This window comes from Rutilus rutilus, assembly GCF_951802725.1.
Source record: "Rutilus rutilus genome assembly, chromosome: 6".
NCBI classification, from domain to species: domain Eukaryota; kingdom Metazoa; phylum Chordata; class Actinopteri; order Cypriniformes; family Leuciscidae; genus Rutilus; species Rutilus rutilus.
In genome coordinates this window covers 14428018-14451994 of record NC_140214.1, presented here as the reverse complement: position 1 = coordinate 14451994, position 23977 = coordinate 14428018, and the positions used below count along the sequence as shown (strand labels likewise).

Below are 23977 nucleotides of genomic sequence, written 5' to 3'. Positions count from 1 at the left end.
CTGCGATATAATTAATGTTTTAGTATTGTGTGGTAATATGTTTAAATGGGATCGCTCGGTTGGATGGGAGCGTCTGGTCGCATTCCGATTATACCACACAAAGTTCGAAGAGGGTGGAGAAGATGAGCATCCAAGGAAGTTAGCAGCATCCTTTTGCATGTCAAGAAATGAGTAAGGATGGGATTCATGAAGAATTTATAGATTCTGTCTGGTTCCGATTCCTTTGAACTGTTTATTTACTACTTTGAGATAGAAATATTTGGAAAATAAGAAATGCAATTTTCTATTTCAGATTTCAATAAATCAACATATAACAATATATAACAAATATAGTATAATATAACAAATAAGAAAAGGTAATGCAAGTATTTTAATAATAATAATAATGATGCTTTTAAAATTATTACTGCATACATTAAATTGTAACTAGTAGGCTAATTATGAACAGTTAATTCTTACTAGTAACAATTCAATTGTAGAGCTCCGTAATTAAAAATGAATGGAAGTCAATGGAGAAATATGACTAGTAAAAATTCAATTGTAGAGCTCTCTAATTGGAATTGTTACTAGTAAGAATTGAATTGTAGAGCTCTCAGATTTAATTAGTAAAAATGCAGTTACGACGAGTAACGCTGGGTCCAATTTAAGCTAAAACGGCTTGCCATAGACATAAAAATTCATTTGTAGAGCTCTCTAATTGGAATTGTTACTAGTAAGAATTGAATTAGAGAACTCTCTAATTGTAATTGCTACTACTAGTAAGAATTGAATTGTAGAGCTCTCAAATTTTATTCTTACCAGTAAAAATGTACTAGTAACGCTGGGTACAATTTAAGCTAAAACGGCTTGCCATAGCTACTGTGCCGTTTCACTAATTAAACAAAGTTTAAAACATGTAAACTTGCCATTAAACATAGGCCTGCATGCAATCAATCCGAGTTACTTTGGTTTCTTATCTGGTGCTTTCTTTTCCTTAAATTGCTTATAAAAGTTGAAGCATAGGCTATGAAAAAAAAAGTATTTACAAGCTATACAGCACCAGTGGCTCATTTTTAATAGGCTACTGTAATTTAAATGAAAGTAAAACACATTTATAAATGCTTGTAGAACTGGTAGAATTCACACAAAGAGCCATTATGAATGACTTTTTTAAGAATTAACTCATTAACCAAAATATCTGCAGACAGTGCATGACTCTCAAAATAAAAGTTAGGCTATTATGGGCCAGACAGGTTAAAACACTGCATTGGGAAGTCAAACAATTTTCACTAGGCCCACATGCAAAAGTAGCCTATAGCCTATTTTAGCAGTTTAAAAAAAAATGTATTGAATTAAAAAATATATTTACTAAAACACTTCATTTGTTAACATTAGTTAACTACATTAGTTAGACATTGCATTTGAAAGTTCAACATTAATACATTTTTAAGATTAGAAGTTGTATCTGTTAACATCAGTTTATTATTTTCTTTTATTAACAACTGTTAATAAATGCTGTAAAAATATATTGCTCTTTGTTTGTTCATGTTAGTTAATGCAGTATATAATGTCAACAATTGAGAACTTATTACCAAAATGGTAATAAAAATGTAATATCATTAGGCTACAATATTTATAGGCCCTGATAACACATAGGGCCAATGATGAGAAAGTCATGGTGAGAGCAGCGCTGCACGAAGTCCTCCTACACAGCAAGTGGTGCTGCTGGCTCAGAAATGTCTCAGCCTCTGTAGCGTTTTGTTTTTATCTCCATCTTAGAGCGCGCTGTCGCATCAGAACATGGGCCGTGACAGAGCACAGCAGCGCGCGCTCACGTCTCATATCCATCTCTGGCAGGTAACACTCATCAACTCATGCGCCTTCAACATTGCATGGGAGAAACGCGTCATGATCGGCATGATTCCCAAAAATGGAGACGTAGTGTCTTAATAATAAAAACATTTCCTGAAAGATTCCCGTCAAATCGTTTGTTAAAACAATTCTCAGTGTCCCACAGGGCTGGTAAGGTGGGCGTTTCTCCGTGTCACTGGAAGCAGCAGTTAGAAGCAGTTATGACAGATCGATAGGTAGCCTGAAACATTCGGCCTGTCGAAATAATCTACACCGCATTTCGTAATTGCGACACCAGTCTGTTTTTCTGATGGGTGTGATAAACAGGTGATTCCCTGAAGTTAAAATGCTGTGTAGGCTACTGTAAAATTGTTTAGCCTAGATTTAATAACGCATAACACGCGAGTTGTTTAAGTTGAGTCAAATTCTTTGCATGTCCTCGTATGGAAGTGACGAATAAAACAAGCAAAAAATAGATTTACTGCAAAAACTCCCAGTTCAATTATTCCGACGCTTCTCCTTATTAAATTATTTTACTTCTGTTATGCGCGTCTTATATTTAATGTTAGACTATCATAACATTAAACAAAATATTATCAAAAACTTTATAACCTACCTTTGTATTTAAACGGATTATGTCATATATTCAATAGTGAAAAACTAGTGAAATAAGAATTTCACGACACCGAGACAACTCTTGGCTTTTATATGGTTTGGTAAAGCTAATAGCCTATTTATAATTTAGTTATTTAAAATTCGTTAATCTGCATTGTAAAATGCTCGTAACTCGTTGTAAAATTTTATTATTATTATTATTATTACTGATTATGGTAGAAGGCTACAGAAGGAGACTGGATCAATTTATTGGCTGATCTTTTGGGATTAAAAAGGTTTAGAATGTCTGTGAAATAGGCAATTATTTATCGTCTACGTCATGAGTCATGACATATTCTGTAAATACAGGGTAGAATATACTGTTAATATTAAACACTATAGACAACAATTCACTTAAAAGGCTCGAAAGACGTTTACAGCAAACAGTGAGAGAGCGCGTGCACAATATACCACAAATTCACCTTTTCATTGTTTTCTTAATGTAGCCTAATAATAATTTCCCAGAAAACTATTGTAACAGTCTGACAGAGACCGTACTGTACAGATAGCCTACTCTAATCTGACAGAGAAAAGAAATTAAACAGTTAAACAAATTAAAAATTTAAAAACTAAAAGTGCAGGTCCAGAAAAGAAGCGACATTTGCTTGTAGAAATCGACCAATCAACATGTTGCATTTGCAAACGTCATATTTTTTAACAAAATATACATTCCTATTTTGTTCAATTAAAATAGTATTTTATTCAGTGTATTGTTGATATAAACTCCCATTTTGTTAAATGCAGATTTAAACCTTCAAATAATTTATGCAAATTTTCATAATAGCCTATAGTTTGATAAATTAAACTGATAAGATGTAAATGTATCAAATAATAAATAAAAGAAAAACGTTTTCAAAAAAAATATAAAATAAAAATGAATTTATGAAGTTGTATGAATTACTATACAGCTAAATTATTTTAATTTAAATAATTGTTTATTTTAATTATAGCTACTTATTAATGACGTTTTAAGAATTTGCTAAACTTGTACATTTACAAATGTCTTATGTGATATAAATGTGAGGCGTGCTATAACTCTAAAAGGCCATGTCTGTGCAAGTACTCATCATGATATATTGTTGTTGATCAAAGTGTGCTCATCACTGTAATTTCCAGAATGTTTATTGGTTTATTGGTTTATGATTGTTTGGATTGGGAATTCTTTGAGCTATAAAGTAACGTTGGTGAATGCATTTGTTTTTTAAGAATGGCTTGTTATCAGTGGCCATGATTATGATCTGGCTTTAACATTTGATGATGAGATGTTGCCCTAAATTAAAGAAAACATAACACTAGAATTCACTTGAGTCATACAATCAGCATTGATCAGCTATGACATTATTATCTTGGAAAAAATGTTACAGCTTTTGTCGTTATAGTGTGTTCTCGGCTCTGTAACCATTGGTGTTTTATGGTCTTTTGGTAATTTTTGTCTGGTTTTAGAAGCCAAAGAACATTGCCTACTTATGAGTTATTTGTTTGAAGCAATTACATACAGCATAGGCTACATTTTACAATATATTTATTTATGTCATGTTTTATACTGGGCTTTATGTCAGAAAAGCTACAGTCTATATAACCTTAAGAGCTTTAATGTGAATTCTGCCTTTATTATAAATAAATACTAATGACTTTTTTACCCTATGAAGTTTATTTTCTTTAATTTGAGTTTTCTTTATAATTTTTAATAAGATTTAGACTTTTTATTTTTTACACTTTCTATGCAAAGTAAATAAAAAGCACGAACTGCTCCGAGACAAGAAGGTTGAGGATCCAAATGCAGTATTTATTGAACAGGGTAATCCAAAGACGTAATCCAAAGTACAGGCAAGGTCAAACACAGGCAGGCAATCCGTCTGTCCATACAAACAAACACAACAAGGCAGGGAACACGAGCAAAAGAGTAATCCACAGAACAGGTAAGAAATCCAAAACCAAGCGACATGAAACCAGGGCGAATGCTTGGAATTGCAGTGTAACACTAAACAAGACTTCACAGATAATGATGAGAAAACGAGGCTTATATGGGGTGAGCTAAACAAGATAATGAGACACAGGTGAATGTGATAATGGATGAAGAGTCCGGGCAGTGAGTTATGGGAAATGTAGTTTGTGAGGGAATTACAATAGTAATAGTAGTGGCTCTCAAGGGCACTCCAGCTGGTGACCGTTACAAGTATATACAAAAAGCATTTTAGAGCATTTCGGGAATTTTTTTTAAATGCTAATGTCGGTTTCTTTTTAGTAACTCTTTGCTAAAAGAGACTTAATTTCGGCAATGTTTGTAAACATTTATCTTTAGTTATATACTGAAAACCGTGACAGGATAAATTGTTTAAAATACATTTTTCTCAAATTTGCTAATGCAATATATTGTAATTACATGTTTTTAAATTAAATCACCCTCAATCAATTAAATCCAGCAAACCATGCAGTTAAAAAACCATAAGTGGATTACAGAATACAGGATACTCTCTAATTTTTTTCTATATTTTATGTTTTTGTCATTTTTCAGTTGGCTAACAAATCACTCTGATGGGTGACACAGATAAACAGAGTCAGGAAGAGATGGAGGGGGACGGCTGTGTAACAGTAGCCTCCAGCAGTGCCGCACCAGTGAGCTCTACACCCAGATCCAACACTCCCACGGGCACCCAGCCCAACTCCATTCCTCTGGGAAACATCTCTTCAGACAGGCAGGCGGTCCAGGTAAGTCCCCACTGGTATCAACCAGCAGCATATTGAACAAATGATATCACACAATGCAAATGTATCTTAAAAGAATAGCAACAGCCTTTAAATGTAGTCAAATTCTGAACATTGCTTTGAGGCTGACCTAATCTTCAGCTGCTTACTCTTTGTTGTGGTTATGAGTAAAAAACTTTGGTAATAGATGATTCCCTCCAGTGCTGTGTGAAGCTTATGATGTGGTGTTTTGCTAGGTAATCCAGCAGACGTTACACAGACCACAGAGCATGACTGCTCAGTACCTGCAACAGATGTATGCTGCCCAACAACAACATATCCTACTACAGACAGCTGCACTACAACAGCAGCATCAACAAATCCTGACCTCTACAGAGCAGGTAGGAGAATATATAGTATAATATAATAGAATTAATATATTGGAGATTAAGAATTTGTTCCTGCTACTTCTAATCAGGCTGCACAGACTAATGGCAGGCAGCCCAACTCCTCCCCTACATCATCCAATGGGAATGTAACTCAGCTTGCTAGTGTGTCTCAAACATCAGTAAGTGCTTTCGTTCTTTAGTATAGAAACTTTATTTTGGCTTCTTCACAGAGCCACTTTTGTTTTGGTAATTTGATTTAGGGAAAATATTCAATAAATCTTTTTAAAAAGATAATAAGATCAGAAAACACTGTTTTTATCCAAACATTGGAAAAGCTTTTGATCGAAGATGAATCATACAGGAAAACACTTCCCTCCCTCTAGATCACCATGCCAACCTCTCTTGTAACTCAGCCAATAGGTCGCATCCAGGTCACTAGCTCCAATAGCACAGGGGGGGCCATTTCCCAGCAGGCTATGCTTCTAGGAAACAGCTCTCCCACAGGTAGCCAGGCCCAAATGTATCTGCGCACTCAGATGGTAAGCAGCTATTCACTAAAAGCATTGTGTTCTTCGAGGTCATTGGTGTTTGCAAGTTTCCACTGACTTCTTCTTCTTTCTTCCCATTGCTGTGCCATTGTTTCTAAATCTGTAGTTGATTCTTACTCCTGCTGCCACTGTAGCTGCCGTTCAACCTGATCTGACCGTTGTGAGTTCAATGTCCTCTCATTCAGCATCATCACAGGTGAGACAGAGTATAATGAAAAGGATTCAATTATATTTTACACACTTCAGAATTCTTTCATATCTATTGTTGTTGCAGTTTGAATTAATTAATAATCAATGTAATTCACTTATATCTATATAATAAATGTAATGTAAATGTGATGTCATGATGATGAATGGGATTTTTTAAAATGAATAATTTAACTGAACAAAGTCAAAGCTATCAAATAAATTTGTTATCCTGTTTATTTTATCAGTACTAAGTCATGGACACAAAGAATGTCCCACTGTGTTGCAATAAAATGATCAATGATGCTCTATATTCATTCAGTGTGTTGTCTTCGGCCAGGTTCAAAGCTTGGCTCTCCGCACGCATCTCCCTGGAGCTCTTGCTACTCCCCAGAACTTCCAGATCAAGTCTTCTCTTCAAGGTCAGACGCTGGTGTGTCCCCCACCCAAGATGTCCATTTTCCCACTGAAGTCCACACAGCTGTCCCAGAACCTGGTAGAAGCTTCTAGAAGTGAGTCCATATTGACCGATGTCACTCAGCCACCATCAGCCCAACCACACATTCCTCCTTGTAAGTTACAAGATCACATTTCCATCTCCATTATTTTCATTGTTTTTAATGCAGAATAATGTAAATGTAGCAAATATTGGCTTCTGAAGAAAGCAGAATCATTTTAATTGCAAAAGATCTAAAATAATTTCATGTTGTTCAAGATTTATGGTTCTCAACCTGGGGGCTGGGACCAACAGGGGGCCTCAACAAACTTCCAAGGGGGCGCACAAGATGGCTTAAAATGATTGAAATTAAGATGAAACACACTTTAAAATATATTTAAAATATTATTATTTATGAAACAGCATTCCCAAAGTTTTGAAAAAGCTAGATATTTCTAGACCTGGAAAAGTGATGGAAAATAAATAAAAACTTAAAAAGTAAAGGAAATTTCTATAACAAATATTTTTTTCTAGTTATGCCAAGATATTTTATTGGTTGGAAACAATGAGAAATTGCAATTTGTGAGTAAAATATAATTTAAAAACCATGGACAGCTGGAAAATCATACAAATTGTGGTGTGAACACTAAAGAGCATTCAATTAATTAAACTTTTTGTGTTATGGGATTTAATTATATTTTATTAGTTTTACATTGCCACTTCTAGTTTCTGTAAATAAAAATGGTCAAAAAGTCAAAAAGGTTGAGATCCACTTCTATAACCTATTTTTCTTTTCAAACATCTTAGAACTGTTCTGAATGCTTTGTGTTTGTGTTTGTGAACGCAGCAACGTTCACACCAGTCCAGTCTCATACGCTGGTCAGACACCAGCTGCACTGCCCTTCCAGCCAGAGGGTGACGCCACACCAGCTCATCATCCAGCAGAGCTCCTCCGCTCACAGACAGGTCCAGCCCATTGCACTGCGTGTCACACCGCAGGACAGCTCTCCTCCACCCCTTGCCCCGCAGACCCGTACCACTCCCACTACAGCCACTGTCCAATCACAGCACACAGAGTTCCTCTCAGTGCCCTCCTCTGCGAATCAACCAGCCAATCAGTCGGCAGTTGTGTCTATGTCCACAGTTCCTCCTGCAGCGCTCCCTGACCCTCCACCCCTTCATCTGGGCCCGGTGCTAGAGCCGGTCTCCCAGCATTCACCTCTGGCCTGCCCCCCTCCTCTCACCATGGGTCTGCCTAGGCTGGTCCAGCCGCAGAGACTCTCTCTTCGCTCAGTTCAGACCGTAGCTGTCCAGTCTGACCACATGGTGTCTGAAGAGGAGCACCCAGCCGCTGAAGCTGTAGTTCAGCTGCCTTTTCAGAATTTACCTCCACCGCAGACAGTGGCAGTGGACTTGAAGATGCAACCTGCTACACAAACAGAAGCTCCCTCGGTTAGTCTTGTTTGATTTATAATGCGGCTAAACTAGAAAACCAGCATATGGAATAGTTCACCCAGAAAGGAAATTTCTGTCATCATTTACTTCAAATCTTATTTGCTTTTTACTGTGGAACAGAAAATAAGTTATTTATTTAAGGATTGCCCAGGCTGCCCTTTTCCATAAAAAAAATTGTATGGTGACCAGTGACTTGAATTTGGGCAAGCACGAATTAATGAAATGAAAATTACTTACGACAAGTCTGTTCCTCACAAAAAGCTATCGTATGGTTACAGTAGACTCAGAGAATTTACCATATGACTACATTTATGGGGCTTTTAAGGGGTTTTCTTTGAGGCTACACTACCGTTCAAAAGTTTGGGGTCAGTAAGATTTTGCTTTTAAAGAAATTAATTATTTTATTCACCAAGGATGCATTAAATTGATCTAAAGTAAGCAGTGACAGTAAATATATTTATAATATTGCAAAAGATTTTTATGTCAAATTAATGCTTTTTTTTTTTTACTTGGTGAGCAGAAGAGACTTCTTTTGAAAACATAAAAACATCTTACCAACCCCAAACTTGTGAACGGCTGTGTATTGTTGAATGGAAAAGAGCAACTTCTTATTCTTCAGAACCAGTTTTTACAGTTTGTTGTAGTCATGGTTTTTGTCTTTCAATAGAAATGTCCTTTAAATGTAAAAATATACTGCATATTTCATCATACTACTTAAATTAGACAGGTTTTTGACTTGAGGAAAATATCCTATGAATTTAGTCAATATTTTGTCACGTCATTTCCATTCATTTTAGTACATTTTACTCTGTAACATATATATATAACGTGTATATATATATATATAAATAAAATTTAAACCTTATGCTTATTCTGAAATTTGGCAGGCAATGCCATTGTTGAAGGAGAGTGGAAGCATGAATTTATTGAAGGATGTAGAACACGTGTGTCCTCAGTATATCAGAGCGTCCACCCCGCCACCACTGTCCCCACCAGACGAGTCACAGAGAAGCTCTGATGATGTAACAGCTCAACCAGAAAACTGTACAGGTACTTTGAACCCATATCAAAAATTGGCAATGTGGTCCTCCCACCCTTCTGCAGATCTCTAACCTGACCTCTGCTCCGTCCATAGCCGATCCGGACCAACCGTGCATTCCATCAAGCAGATCTGTGATCCGGTCACCGGAGGACCCCACATATGCCAACAGTTCCCCCCCTCCCCTCCTCTCCTCTGCGGTAAGAAGCACCAGCAGGCTTCCCCCAGCCAGCCTTCCAGGGAACCCTGAAGGTCTGCCCTCACAGGCCATCGTTAGACCTCACATCCTCACACACCTCATTGAGGGCTTCGTCATCCGAGAGGGCCTGGAGCCGTTCCCGGTATGTCCACTGGTTGACGACGTAGCAATTCTCAGCTGCCATGAAGCCCTAATGACGCCCATGGTTCTCTTATGGTTCTCTAATGGAGCCTTGAAGCTCAAAGATCTCTCGTTCCCTGAGAGCAGAGAGTAAGACGGCTGGTGAGGGTCTGCGGCCAAACGTACAGATCAACCAGTTATTAAAGTCCCCTTTGGGAACCTTCACAAAGTGCTCCACACTTTCAGAAGTCGAAACCACAAAAGGTATCTCAAAAAATGTTTGGTATGTCCAGTATTGATGTGCTGGTCTTTTTCATCAGGTGAGACGTGCTTCCTTAGAGATGAACCTGCAGGCCACACTGCCAGAAGATAGAGAGGATGAACAATCAGCCCGGGATGACTGCCTTATGGATGCGGACAATCCGGAAAACTCCACTGATTCCGACATTGATAACACACCGGCTGAGGATGGTGGGCTCATTAGCACATTTCTTATTTATGCATTGAGTCAATATGAGCGTTTCTGGCAGGATCTCTTCTGCTTTCAGAACAGACAGTTGAAAACCTGCCTGACGTACTCGAATGCGAGTTTTGTGGGAAGAGAGGCTTCGCTCGTACCTTCCTCAGATCCAAACGCTTCTGCTCCATGACATGTGTCAGAAGGTAAAGAGCCATATGGATAGCCACTTTTTGTGTCTCTTTCATCTTCTCTTTCAAATCAGATCCAGATCCAACCCTGATCCAACACACCTGTCTGGACTTATCCAGTGCTCCTGAAGATCTTAATTAGCTGGTTCAGTTGTGTTTGATCAGGGTTGGAGCTGACCTTTGCAGAAAGGTAGACCTCCAGGAACAGGATTGGGCACTCCTGTTCTAAACCTCTAAAACCATTTTGTTCCACGGGTATGAATGATTGTTGAGGAGTGATGTGCTATTACATTGCTAAATGAAAGAATATGATATTTTTACCTCCTGGATAATAAAATGGACAAAAATATTGCTTAGACAATGAAAGAGGGACCAGAATACCAGAAGCCGGGTTTCCATTCTCATATTTTTATATGAGTTTTGAGATAACGAAACATTAAGACATGAATGAAATTTCCAAAATGCATACCGGTATAAAGAATATACACTACCGTCCAAAAATGTAAGTTTTTTTAATGTAAAGAAGTCGCTTATGCTCACAGAGGTTGCATTTATTTGATCAACAAAAACAAAAAAAACTGTAAAAAACGTAATATTATGAAATATTATTATTACAATTATTTCAGTATATTTTAAAATGTAATTTATTCCTGTGATGGCAAAGCTGAATTTTCAGCATCATTACTCCAGTCTTCAATGTCACATGATCCTTCATAAAACATTTTAATATGCTGATTTTCTGCCCAAGAAACATTTCCTATTATTATCAATGTTGAAAATAGCTGCTTTATATTTTTGTGAAAACTGTGATACATTTCTTTATAGAAAGTTCATTCATTTTAAAGTTTCTTTTCTTTTTTTTTGTAAAAGTAAAGTCTTTACTGTTACTTTTGATCAATTTAATGCATCCTTGCTGAATGAAATCATGATTTTTATTTTAATAGTGTATACATGCTCACTTGAAATGGTTGCATGTTTTAGTAAGAATGCATGCATATAAAGATTATAAGCTTACACATTTAGGATTAAGTTAATGTGTTCATAGAACTATACTGCAGTACAAGCGGCCTTGTTTATCTTACAGATTCAACGTAAGCTGTAAAAAACGTCTAAACCTGTTGAGGCCAGAAAAAGTTGTCCGCTGGCTCCACAGACCCATGGGCAGGCGGGGGAGACCACCTAGTCGCGTACATGCTGGGTCTAGGGAACACTACCTCAAGCAGGTCAGTGAAAATGAACAAATAACCTTTTAACCAAACTATGCAACCCAATGTTAAACCATAATTAATAACTGGGACTGACCTATTACAACAAATTATTTCCTCAGCAGCTGCAAGATTCCCATCGCTCCAACGACAACCAGAGGGTGTCCAATTCAATGTGGATTGAGAGAGAGGAGGAGGATTCGCCAGGGCCGATGACAACGAGGCTGCGTTTGCAGGCCGAAAGAGAGAAAGAGCAAGACAGAGAAAGAGAACAGAGGAGACTGGAGAGCTGCAGCAGCTCTAACTGTGTCCTTGAATCAAGTCCCTCACAGTGGAGTGTGGAGCAAGTGTGCTCCTTCATCAGCTCTTTACCAGGTAGCTGCACAGGTTTCAGAAACGCAGTACACCTTGTGTTCCACTAGGTGGTGTTCAATGAATAAAACCATTTATTTTGAATGTAGTGTGAAGTGAAGAAGTTTCTATATAGAATGAATGTAATCTGGATGTACTACTTTGCCATGTTGTCATTATCATGTGACGTATATATATATACACGTGTACCGACTTTCATACATGTACATGCAAGAATGAATGATATATGGACCAAGTTTTTGGATCGCATTCCTGCCACGCCCGTGTACCAGCTTTGGCCCAGTCCTGATGGCTGACGATTCCTACGTGTGTGCAATGTTTCAAGAGTTTTAAGGGCCCCAAAAAGCCCTGAACGATTGAAAAAAGAATAATAATAATCCTTAGAAAAACAATAGGGCCTCCTTGTTTATATATATATACATATAAAATGTATGTTACATTGTAAAATGTATGTTTCTGCTACATTGAGCATCTAATGTAATAGATTTTTATAATATCTTTAGAATCATATGCTCATCTTTGCATCTCCTCCACTTGTTCTAAGGGTGCCATGATATTGCAGCAGAGTTCCGGTCACAGGAGATTGACGGACAGGCCCTGTTGTTGCTTACAGAGGACCACCTCATGAGCGCTATGAACATGAAACTGGGCCCTGCGCTCAAAATCTGTGCACAGATCAACGCTCTCAAAGAACCTTAAGCTCGTCTTTCCACAACCAGTCATATTCTGTCACACAATATCTGAGTCAGCTTCCTTTCAAAGTGCCATGACTTCAGTGTGTGGCCATTCTACAAATACTGCGGACATTCATGGAGACCTCCTTCTTATACCTCAATGTTTCATGGTGGACTTAACTTTGATTTCATTCCATTCAATCCGATTGTAAGGTAAAGTTTTGTATAACATCTATAACTAAATTCTGATCTTGTGTATTGGATTTATAATAAACAGACCAACTGAAAGGGTAGAATGAGGTATGATGTTGCTGTGCAGCCACAATTTGTGGAAGTTGACACATAATGTACAAAGTATTAAAAAAAAAAACATAACACCGTTTAAATATAAAGGAACTCTTTAAATGACATAAATGTTTACAAAAATACAGAGTATATAATGTGTGATGAAAAATAAAGATTTATTGATAAACAATCAAGTCCTGTATAAAATCTTTATATACATTAGACCAGAACTCAGTTGCAGTAAAATGCAACTTCTTTGGCATATTTTCGCACAAAGCTGTAGAAAAAGCCTCTATGCACGGCAAAGTTATTGTGAATCAGATGGCTAAAAGGCAACATTTTAGAGACATCAATTGTGTTGATTGTAAAAGCAGCTTGATATTGTTCAGTTGAAGTTACAAATGTCCCTTGCACACACTTAAGCATTTTCTAAACAAGTAGGCACAACATCAGTTTTAGTTAAACTGAGGAATACAATAACCACATTGTTTTTAAAATGTTGTATTTATGTACAGGGTATTCATTTATTACACACATTAAAAGCACTGTATTTTGTTGATTTTAGCATCAAGATGTCAGAGACTCACCATTCAGTTCACAAAGTCTCAGAGATCTGACGATAAAAAAATTAATAATAACATTTTTAGCTTTTAGTTAAAGCCATAATTGTTTGCCAGGAAAATCATTCATTTCCTATATACTTTAAATCAATTATTAATGCTGTCAAAAAAAAATTATAGAAAATATTCCTGGGAATAAATGGTATAAATTAAGCTCATAAAAGTTACTGTTTCTTTGAAACAGAGGGGATGTCACTGTCTATGGTGCTGTGTGATTTCCTTGAGCTTCATCTGCTGTTCAATCATCATGTCAAACTCCTGTCTTTCTCTAAAACGCAGTGAAAGAAAAACAGTTCAAGCGGATGCAAGATGCAGTATTTCAAGTCAGTTCAAAAATACTCTACCTGTTACTAAAGCACGGCCCTCTGCGATACTTCTCCTCTGCCTTCTCCAGGGAAAGCTTGTGGACTCCAGCAATGGCATGGATAATGGCCTAGAAAGCAAATCGGTCCCTGAAACATGGCTATGAATGATGCCGGAACATGGTCAGCTGAAAATATTATACACTACCATTCAAAAGTTTGGGGGCAGTGAGATTTAAAAAAAAAAAGTGTAATTAATACATTTATTCAGCAAGGATGCATTCAATTGATCAAAAGTGAAGGTAAAAACATGACAAAAAAAATAAATAAATTCGAACCAACCCCAAACGTTTAAAACGGGGTGCCCAATCCTGCTCCTGCCGATCGACTGTCCTGCACAATTCATCTCCAACCCTAATCAAACACACCTGTAGCAATCAATTAAGGTCTTCAGGTTCACTTGAAAATTAAAGACAGGTGTGTTTGATTAGGGTTGGAGATGAAGGCCCCGTTTACACAATGGGAAAACGCATATATTTCCCTGCGTTTTGGCCTGTCATTTACACGAAAACGCCGATTTTATCCAAGAAAACGATTATTTCTAAAAACTCTGGTCAAAGTGGAGATTTCTGAAAACGCCGGTAATGTGTTGCCGTGTCAACTGGGAGAAACGGGGTTTTAGGTTCTCAAACGTCACATTATGCGCCAGAAAATGCTTACGTCATGTGAGCGCCCTATGTTTAGAGTTTGTTTGGCTACTATTTGATCATGGATGCTGTTAAGGTGGTACTCATTTTTACTTTTGTACAAACGTTTTTTGGCCTGTTTGCATTTGCTTCGCTGTCTGTCCAAACAAACGAATCTCGCGCCATGTCTGTTGTTTTGAAAGGAACTGGAAGTCGCTCGTGCTATTCGTTGTTGTCGATTTTGAGGATTCTGATTGGCTTGCATGGCTTTACCCTTCTCCCTACACTGCCGCCCATAGGTTTGGCATAATTATGATGTTGCTCGACGGCGTATTTATGCGGGTTGATGTAAACGACAACTTTTTTGAAAACGATGTTGTGTGCACGACGTTATTTTTGAAAACGGAGGGGGGAGAAATATTCGTTTCTCTAAATACCCGGCTATGTGTAAATGTGGCCGAACTGTGCAGGACAGTCGATCGGCAGGAGCAGGATTGGGCACCCCTGGTTTAAAAGGTCGTATAAATGAAAGGGTTAGTTCACCCAAAAATGAAAATTCTGTCATCATTTACTCACCCTTAAAGGGATACTCCACTTTTTTCGGAAATAAGCTCATTTTACATCTCCCCCAGAGTTAAACAGTTGAGTTTTACCGTTTTAGAATCCATTCAGCCGAACTCCGGGTCTGACGGTACCACTTTTAGCATAGCTTAGCACAGATCATTGATTCTGATGAGTCCAGTAGCATTTCTTTCAAAATGACCAAAGAGTTTCAATATTTTTCCTATTTAAAACTTGACTCTTCTGTAGTTAAACCGTGTACTAAGATCGACGGAAAATGAAAAGTTGCGATTTTCTAAGCCTATATGGCTAGGAACTACTCTCATTCCGGCGTAATAATCAAGGAACTGTGCGGCTGTACCATGAGTGCAGCAGGCGTAATGATATGACGCAGCGCCTGAAAATAGTCCCCAGCTCGGTAACTTCTTCCAACGTGACCGGGACTAAGTTTGTCTAACCTATTAGACCTATTTTCAGGCGCTGCGTCATATCACTACGCCTGCTGCACCCATGGTACGGCCGCACAGTTCCTTGATTATTACGCCGGAATGAGAGTAGTTCCTAGTCATATAGGCTTAGAAAATCGCAACTTTTCATTTTCCGTCGATCTTAGTACACGGTTTAACTACAGAAGAGTCAAGTTTTAAATAGGAAAAATATTGAAACTCTTTGGTCATTTTGAAAGAAATGCTACTGGACTCATCAGAATCAATGATCTGTGCTAAGCTATGCTAAAAGTGGTACCGTCAGACCCGGAGTTCGGCTGAATGGATTCTAAAACGGTAAAACTCAACTGTTTAACTCTGGGGGAGATGTAAAATGAGCATATTTCCGAAAAAAGTGGAGTATCCCTTTAAGTTGTTCCAAACCTAAATGCATTTCTGTCTTCTGCAGAACACAAAAGAAGATATTTTGAAGAATGTCGGAAACCAAACAGTTGATGGGCCCCATTGACTTCCATAGCTTTTTTTTTTTTCATACTATGGAGGTCAGTGGGGTCCATCAACTGTTTGGTGTCCGACATTCTTCAAATTATCTTCTTTTGAGTTGACAGAATTTTCATTTTTGGGTGAACTATCCCTTTAAGGCGATTACCTCAGGCAGGAGCACATCAAGAATAAGCCGGATCCGGTCCACCTGGATGTTTTCTAGGCAGGTGTTTATTTGAGGGGCGCTATCGCAGACTTTGTTCAGGTAGCGGTACACCTTATCAACCTGCTCCTCATCTTCCAGATAGACATCAACCACTGGGCGAGAAGGCTTCTGGAGGGCCTGCATCCATTTAGATGTCTCGTGACCGCTAATAATTGCCTGTGTGCACCAGACAGAGGCGTTAGTTGTGTGCATACATGAACCTGTCTCAATACATCAATATAAATATATTTATGAATATATCAACAGAAATCGTACCAGTAAGCGGTTTTCGACTTTTTGTCTGATAATAAAGTCAATCAACAACTCATTGGCACGGTTCCGTGCAGCCTTGGATCGGTCGGGCAGCACTTTCTTGGAGAGGAGCTCATCCTGCTCTTCCACAATGATGTCCTCTGTATTATTATCGGAGTTGTCACACTCTTCGCCCAGAATCTCCTGACTGGGGAAGGTCAGCACAGATTTCTTCTCAGAGTACTTCCTCCGCACTGGGCAACCTGGGATCATCAGATCAAAGGAACATTTCTGTTAAACCAGCACTGGTGAAGGAGGCTGACCTGATTCATAATGAGGGTTTAACCTGGTTTACACTGACTGATTTTAAATTTTTAGTCAATTATCATTAAAATTATCAATCAATTAACTGATTAATTGTTAAAAGTTATTACAACAAAATGTGGAGTACTACAAATACCATGTTAATTCATCTAAAATATTGAAGTATTGGTTTTAAACTGCAACATTTATATTTAATATGAACATAATTGATTTATGTAAATAATGTAATATTAATATACAGATAAATGTTATTTTCTTCATTATTAAAATATGCATCTACTTCACTGTGCATTATGCATGTAATCTCTTTTATTTGTGCTAATAAAATATTGTTTAACTAAATTTAAATGACAAATCTAAAGTGACAAAGTGTCTTAAATCTTAAAGGGATAGTTCACTTTGAAATTAATTTTTGATATGTTTTAGCTTACCTCAAGGGCATCCAAGATGTAGGTGTCTTTGTTTCCGCAGTAGTTTTAATTTTGATATTTTTAGGTCAAACCGTTCTTGTCTGTCAGTCATATAATGCAGGTCGATGGTCACTGGCTCAAAACACAAGCACAGAGTCCAAATTAAAACAATTCCCCACGTCCAAATTAAACAATTCCCCATCGTAAGTACACATTGATGGCCTAAGACACGAAACGAGCGGTTTGTGTGAGAAAACGAACAGTATTTATATCGTTGTTATCTCTTGAAAACAGCACACGTCCAAATGATCTGACGGCGCGGGCGGGTATAGATATATAAATAGATGTCGCCTTGGCTACTGCAGTTCATTGGAACGAAACCGTAGCCAAGCGACATCTAGTGTATATATCTATACCCGCCCGCTGGCGGGTATAGATGTATACACTAGATGTCGCCTTCGCTACTGCAGTTCATTGGAACGAAACCGTAGCCAAGCGACATCTAGTGTATATATCTATACCCGCCCGCGCCGTCAGATCATTTGGACGTGTGCTGTTTTCAAGAGATAACAACGATATAAATACTGTTCGTTTTCTCACACAAACCGCTCGTTTCGTGTCTTAGGCCATCAATGTGTACTTATGATGGGGAATTGCTTCATTTGGACGATGGGGAATTGTTTTAATTTGGACTCTGTGCTTGTGTTTTGAGCCAGTGACCATCGACCTGCATTACATGACTGACAGACAAGAACGGTTTGACCTAAAAATATCAAAATTGAAACTACTGCGGAAACAAAGACACCTACATCTTGGATCCCCTTGAGGTAAGCTAAAACATATCAAAAATTTATTTCAAAGTGAACTATCCCTTTAAATTAACAACAATTAACATAAAATTACATAACATTTTAGATGAGCGTGAAAATATATAATGAAAGGAAACTTACTGATGTCAGCGGCACAATATTCGATGAAGGAGCCAGAGAAGGATCCACACCCTGCCAGAAAATATTTTTTTATATCTTTGATGAATATTTTTTTTTAATCTTTTTGTGTTATTTCACAAGCAAAACCTCAGTACATACAAATAGAGCACTGTGTGAAAAGTGGCTCAAATTATATAATTTCATATTCCTGCTGTGCATACAGTGATATATACAAAAGCATGTATCAGTTGATTACATTCACTGCATACTATTACCATGAAATTATTTAATCTTGACAAACTATGTATGATTAGAAAGATTTAGGACTCTAGTTTCAATAATTTGACCGCTATGTGATTGTTGATGAAGTTACAGTGATAGTAATTTCTTAATTTCTGTCAGGAGTGCAAAATCAATCAACAATTATTGATATTTCATGTATAATAAGGCACATACGTGCTCCAGTTTATTTGTGTTGGGTTTAAACTTTTCACAATTAGGGCATTTAGTCCGAAAGTTTGCACATGTGGATAAATATTAATATATTCACACATTTGATTCTGCTACATATTATTTTTGTTAAATGTTTAAATGTACTTGAGTGCTTAAGTTCTTAACATAAATACCAATGCGGATCATATAGTCCGATATCAGTTCCAGAGACCAGGTAATAGCACTGCCGTACTTCTCTTTTGCTAGGTCCTAAAAGAGATATTAAAAAGAAAATGCCAACCATGTCAATAAAAATGTCTTGTAGTATATACTAAGTGTAACAATGTCTTCTGATGGCAGAAATATTAAAACAGTTAGCATGCACTCTTAAAAAGTTACTTTACCACCAATTTTTCATACTCTTCACAGTCAAAACGTTTTAAATTTCGCAGGGGTACAGAAAACCTACAGATAAACAAAAAGGAATAATTTACTATACATACCAAGAATAGGTGCATTTTGAGATACTGATGAATTCTTACCCTTTTCTAATTCTCTTTTGGTCGATTAGGTAACAATCAATAAATATAATGCTGGCTTTTTTGCTCTTGTGATTCACACTTTTAACCTGTGGCAACAGAGCAGCACACTAGTCATCAACTACAGTCTACAATCAAGAGTTAAAAAAAAAAACTGCACAAAATTGTATGCTGTACTTACCACTGCTGGCCAGTAGGGATATTTTCTCAGTTTGCACCACACGCAAAGTCCCTCTGAGATTGACAAAGGCTCTGGAAATCAAATATCATCGGCCCAAATATATCAAAGCATTGGCCAAAAAAATACATATACACATACATAAGGGATTGCGCTCACTTTTATTGTCCTGCTGCAAAAAGCTGGGCAGCTCCTCTTCATCATCATCCTGGTCCTCTTCCTCCTCCTCCTCCTCCTGCGTGAAGACAGAGTGGTTAAGAGGATGAGGCTCCTCCTGCAGGCTCAGCTCGATGGAGAGGTCAGAGGACATGGATTGATCTGCTAGGAACACGACACGACATTATTTCATTATAATGACTGATTTCAGAAGAAAATGACAACACAATCATATATCTGAAGTTCTGTTTACACCTATTAAAATTAAAAATGATATAATGTACTAGATGTAAATACATAAACAGACTACATTATATTGATTTGTATGAGGACCCAAAAATTATGTATACCCAATTTCAGTGGCTCTGGCTCTTGGGTTTCAATGCAAGGTTTACTTGGAGGTTCCGCCTCAAAGGATGGCTCTCCCTCAGGAGATTTTACAGGAGACGTTGCATTCTTCCTGCAGCGTTTCACTGGGGGTGAGGCACTTGGCTGTTCCTGCACATTCTTTTTCTTGCGACCTCTTGGCCTTCCTGCAGCCGCGATTCTCTGAGGTCTGACGCGTCTTGATGGCGTAGCCTCTGGAGGAGGTGACTAATAAGAATACATGAAAAACAGTTAAGCCAGGAATTTCGTAGAACAGTTCAATAATGCTATAATGGCTTTCATAAAAACCTTTGTTAGACGGGACACTTTGACTTTCTGACGACTTTGTGGTGTGCAACTATTCTCAGCTCTTTTTGGAGACAGGGGGTGGAGGTCTGAGTTCGGTGTGGAGCTTAAGAGAGGGCTGGACTGGACACAGCTCCGGTTTGGGGTGCGTGGTCTCGAAGTACAATCACCATTAGTGTGGCAGGAGGAGAACTCCTTGTGACGACGAGGAGATAATGTAGTACATGTGTAAAGCCCTGTAGAAACATCAAAAGGGGTTTGATGGTTTTGAGTTTTTTTAGAGTGCCGATAACGTGTCCCTTTTGTTTTTGGAGAGCGTAAGTGTTGTTCTGGGCATGAATTGTGTACAGAATTGTTCAGTCCATCTGCACAAGCTTTGCTAGCAGCTACTTCTTTCTCATTGGGTTGAACACATTTCTTTTTCCTTCCCTTGTGAGATCTTTTTGAAGTCTCTGATGGGCATTTGGGGGTAGTAATTTTTTGAGGCACCGTTGGCTCAGGTTTAAGTGAGTTCGAAGACACCAGTCCATTTATACCCATTAGTTCATGTGCTGAATTTTGTAAACAAGCTGATGAGTCAGGAGGAGCACTCTGGTTTGCTTTTTTAGGTTTCTCCTTTTCCTTCTTGGTCGTACTTTGTTCGCATGTTTCTGCAGTATTCAGACCTTGAGATGCTGTGGTTTCTTTACTTGGCAAGATGGAAGCTTTGTCGCTTGAAACAGGTTTGCTAAGTTTAGCAGAATCTTCAGAAATGGTGCGACAGGTCCTGCGAGGATTTCTTCGGTGGCGTGAGGACACGTTGTCTGCCGAACTCATTCCTGCAACCATTGATGTCTCAGCACATTGGCACCACCAAGGTTGGTCTCATTATGCTGGTATGCAAAGAAACACAAAGTGAGGTCTGTTACTCATGTTAGCTGTCAAAAGTGTCATGGACATATCCAACTTGCCATAAGTTTAGCAGCAGACACATAGCAACTGAGAGTTTGCGGATAAACATGGTACACAAAGACCTTTTACTGTAATACATAATATGCATGACTTTATAAGCAGGCTATATAATAACTACCAAATAAATGATAAGACATTTCTAGAAATAGCATCACAGAGTATACTAAACTTAACGCTGATCTTATTGAGAAATAAAGCCTTTATAACCGCTGCTAGTTCATGCAATCATCTGGGTTTTTTGAAATACTAGAACTGACATAACCCAAGTAACGTTACTTTAGCTAAAAAAAAGAAGCTAAATCAACCGTATAAAAACCGTAATATGGCAGATACGACGATATACGCATAAAATGCAACGTAAAAGAAAGTTATCTAAAGCACATCAGACGTGTTGACTAGGAGCGCTGTGTATTAACGTTAGCATTAGCAGCTCCATGGAAAACCAATGTAACACGATCAGCCAGCGTATGTCATAGTATCCTAAAAATCTGCAGGCGCAGGTTCATTTACTATAAAATTTACTTTCAAAATAGTCAAATCAAGAAATTGTAATATAAATGTATGCGCTCATATGGGAGATTTGTATCAAAGCACTTACTTGTTAGATTTTCAGCTGTTTACGAAGCGCTTGGTCGTGATCACGTGATCAGGGTTACGTTTGAATTAGGAAGTTGGTTTGAGCCATAGATGGTTTGAACAGTCAAAAGTGTGTTTCTGAGTGTTTTCATTTTTTCTGAGTTTCTGAGTGTTTTCAAGCTGAAAATATAGTAATATTTCTTAAACAATATAGCAACAATTGCATTCATTGTTCAATTCACCTCGTTTTAATGAAATTAAATAATCAAAATAAAATAATTCTAATAAATAATGCATTTAATCGAATTTTGAATTACATATTCAATTAAATAATTAATTTAAAATTATTTAATAATTATTTAATTGTATATAAAATTAATATATGAAGACATGAATAAAAACAAACAAAACAACTAACAAAAATACATTCAGCTTCAAACAGAAATATATATATTTTTACTGTTATGTCCTGATAATAGGAATTCATTTAAAAAATATGAAGAAAAAATGTTTCCATGTCCTCCCAACTTTATTCACACAACAACATTATTTTTATTTTTACATTATTTATTTCACTTTACCACACAAATATCTCAGAAGGTCTCGTTTTAAAGGACATTGTGTCAGTAATACGTTAAAGCACTTTCCATATATGTCTAAGCTAAGGAGCTATATTTAGTCGAAAGAGGTTCTCTGTGGCAGTTTTCTTCAGTTGTTTTGGAAGTCTTCGGTTCCTCGCCCATTAACCTTGCAGTTCTCTCTGCAAAATGGATAAAGAAATACATGAAACAGTGCACTGTAAAATAAACGTCTTGTGTCTATGCGGTTGGATTATAATCACTCACATTTGCTTGACAAGGTAAGTTGTTTTGTGTTCACAGGCTTTCCTCTGACTCTCTGCTGCCACCTGCTGGCTGTTAGCGGCATCCCGTAAAGCCTCACACGAATCCAAATGATGCGATTCACTGGTCAGATTCACCCACAGAGTCTCAATAAGAACTGCGCAAAACAAAACAACAAACACGTTTTCATACATTTATTAGGCCTACCTGTTCTATACTGAAGTGAAATATTGCACTTTAAGCTTATATCGCCATGATCAACATTATAAGGAAACTTTAGTTCATGTAGGCCTAAATGTTATCAGCGTTATATATAAATATATAATATATCAATGTTGTGTGTGTGTGTGTCTGGAAAGTGTCTGGAAGGCGCACTTAGAATAGCCAATTTCATATATAGCCTACCCCTTATCTCAAAACATAATTATGCTCTCATGTAAAAACATGCAGACGTCTTTGGCTGCTCCAACTTTATCATTTTGAGAAATATTCCCATAGTAGGTTCTCCTACCCTCTTGTTGAGCCAGCTCTGAAAAAAGTCTTGCACGTTCACTGTGGAGCCTGAGTCTTTGATTTTCCAAAGCTGTTACATTTTCCTTTAGGATCATCTAAAATAGAAACAAAAAATCCAGTAGGCCTATTACCATCTTTTAAAAAAAACAATGAAATTAATCAATTGGGACACTTAATCAGTTCCTGTTTTATAGCATCAGCACAGACATTTTGAAACACATTTATCACTTTTTGATACTCACTTGCAGTTGCAGAGTCTCGGTTAGAGATGCGTTGGTTTCCCTCTGGCTCTCTAGAATACTTTCCAGCTCTTCTTGCAGTCTGGTCTGGTTTTTAGAGCTCAGTTGCAGTGCAGATTTCAAGACGTTGTGCTCTTTTTCCTTCATCACTTTAGCTCCCTCCATCTTTTCAATTAAGGCCCGATGTGCAACTTTGCATTGTGCAAGGCTGGCCAAGGGAGGCCAGGTGGCCCAAACCACAATGACAATCAGAGAGACCATGGACCACAACGTGAGGAGAGCCGTGATCCAGTTACAGGTGTTCTGGGCCAAGTTGGATCTGGCCATCCTCAGAAAGATGATGTCTGGCGTCGCAGCGAGGAAAGTTTATGCGGAATCAGGGTTGAACCAGCTGCGTTTTGTTCACTGAGGCTGGGCTGCGAGTCTAGAGCTCTGGATGTGAGTGGAAGCTACGTCAGCATATCTACATTGTTATTTTAAGGACCTTATCAGTGCTCTGAGGAATAATTACACATCACCGTTTTAAAAAAAACATCCATTATTTCCCTGAAGACATTTCTTCCATGTGCTCATGGCATTGTGGTTCTTAAATCACCGTAAAGCCCCATAATGCCGTTTTGTTCACTGAGGCTGGGCTGCGAGTCTAGAGCTCTGGATGTGAGTGGAAGCTACGTCAGCATATCTACATTGTTATTTTAAGGACCTTATCAGTGCTCTGATGAATAATTACACATCACCGTTTTAAAAAAACATCCATTATTTCCCTGAAGACATTTCTTCCATGTGCTCATGGCATTGTGGTTCTTAAATCACCGTAAAGCCCCATAATGCCTTAATCGGTATGAGATGAATATGGTGGGATAGACTGACAAAAATGCACTAAAGAGGATAGTTCACCCAAAAATGAACATTCTGTCAGCATTTCCTCACTCACGT

The 23977-nt window shown here is 37.8% G+C and overlaps 3 protein-coding genes across 8 annotated transcripts; 1 reads left to right on the top strand and 2 right to left on the bottom strand.

Annotated features, from left to right (window-relative positions):
* Positions 1–1735: 1735 nt before the first annotated feature.
* On the top strand, positions 1736–12915 carry LOC311292249 (polyhomeotic homolog 3). Of its 5 annotated transcripts, none has more exons than XM_084411861.1 (15): positions 1736–1836; positions 5000–5193; positions 5427–5570; positions 5648–5737; positions 5972–6097; positions 6213–6302; positions 6633–6864; positions 7576–8180; positions 9071–9233; positions 9319–9563; positions 9862–10012; positions 10090–10204; positions 11274–11412; positions 11517–11769; positions 12311–12915. In XM_084411861.1, exons 2-15 carry the CDS (start codon positions 5020–5022, stop codon positions 12463–12465), a joined length of 2682 nt encoding a protein of 893 aa, XP_084267987.1. In that variant the 5' UTR covers positions 1736–1836; positions 5000–5019; the 3' UTR covers positions 12466–12915. The 5 variants fall into 5 exon arrangements, with proteins under 5 accessions (XP_084267987.1, XP_084267988.1, XP_084267989.1 ...); XM_084411862.1 differs by having other exon boundaries at positions 5942–6097; positions 6633–6804; XM_084411863.1 differs by having other exon boundaries at positions 5942–6097; positions 9319–9422.
* Positions 12883–21556, bottom strand: LOC311292250 (uncharacterized protein). 2 transcript variants are annotated; one of them, XM_084411864.1, is made up of 13 exons: positions 21470–21556; positions 19924–20792; positions 19599–19842; positions 19252–19413; positions 19096–19166; positions 18918–19003; positions 18780–18840; positions 18570–18645; positions 17965–18015; positions 16305–16543; positions 15990–16205; positions 13690–13778; positions 12883–13613 (listed from the first exon to the last, which is right to left on the bottom strand). In XM_084411864.1, exons 2-13 carry the CDS (start codon positions 20746–20748, stop codon positions 13538–13540), a joined length of 2196 nt encoding a protein of 731 aa, XP_084267990.1. In that variant the 5' UTR covers positions 20749–20792; positions 21470–21556; the 3' UTR covers positions 12883–13537. The 2 variants fall into 2 exon arrangements, with proteins under 2 accessions (XP_084267990.1, XP_084267991.1); XM_084411865.1 differs by having other exon boundaries at positions 19252–19410.
* Positions 21557–21960: 404 nt separating this feature from the next.
* Positions 21961–23704, bottom strand: LOC311292253 (uncharacterized protein). The gene is made up of 4 exons (XM_084411868.1): positions 23045–23704; positions 22801–22897; positions 22293–22446; positions 21961–22207 (listed from the first exon to the last, which is right to left on the bottom strand). Exons 1-4 carry the CDS (start codon positions 23366–23368, stop codon positions 22156–22158), a joined length of 627 nt encoding a protein of 208 aa, XP_084267994.1. The 5' UTR covers positions 23369–23704; the 3' UTR covers positions 21961–22155.
* Between the last annotated feature and the right edge of the window lie 273 nt (positions 23705–23977).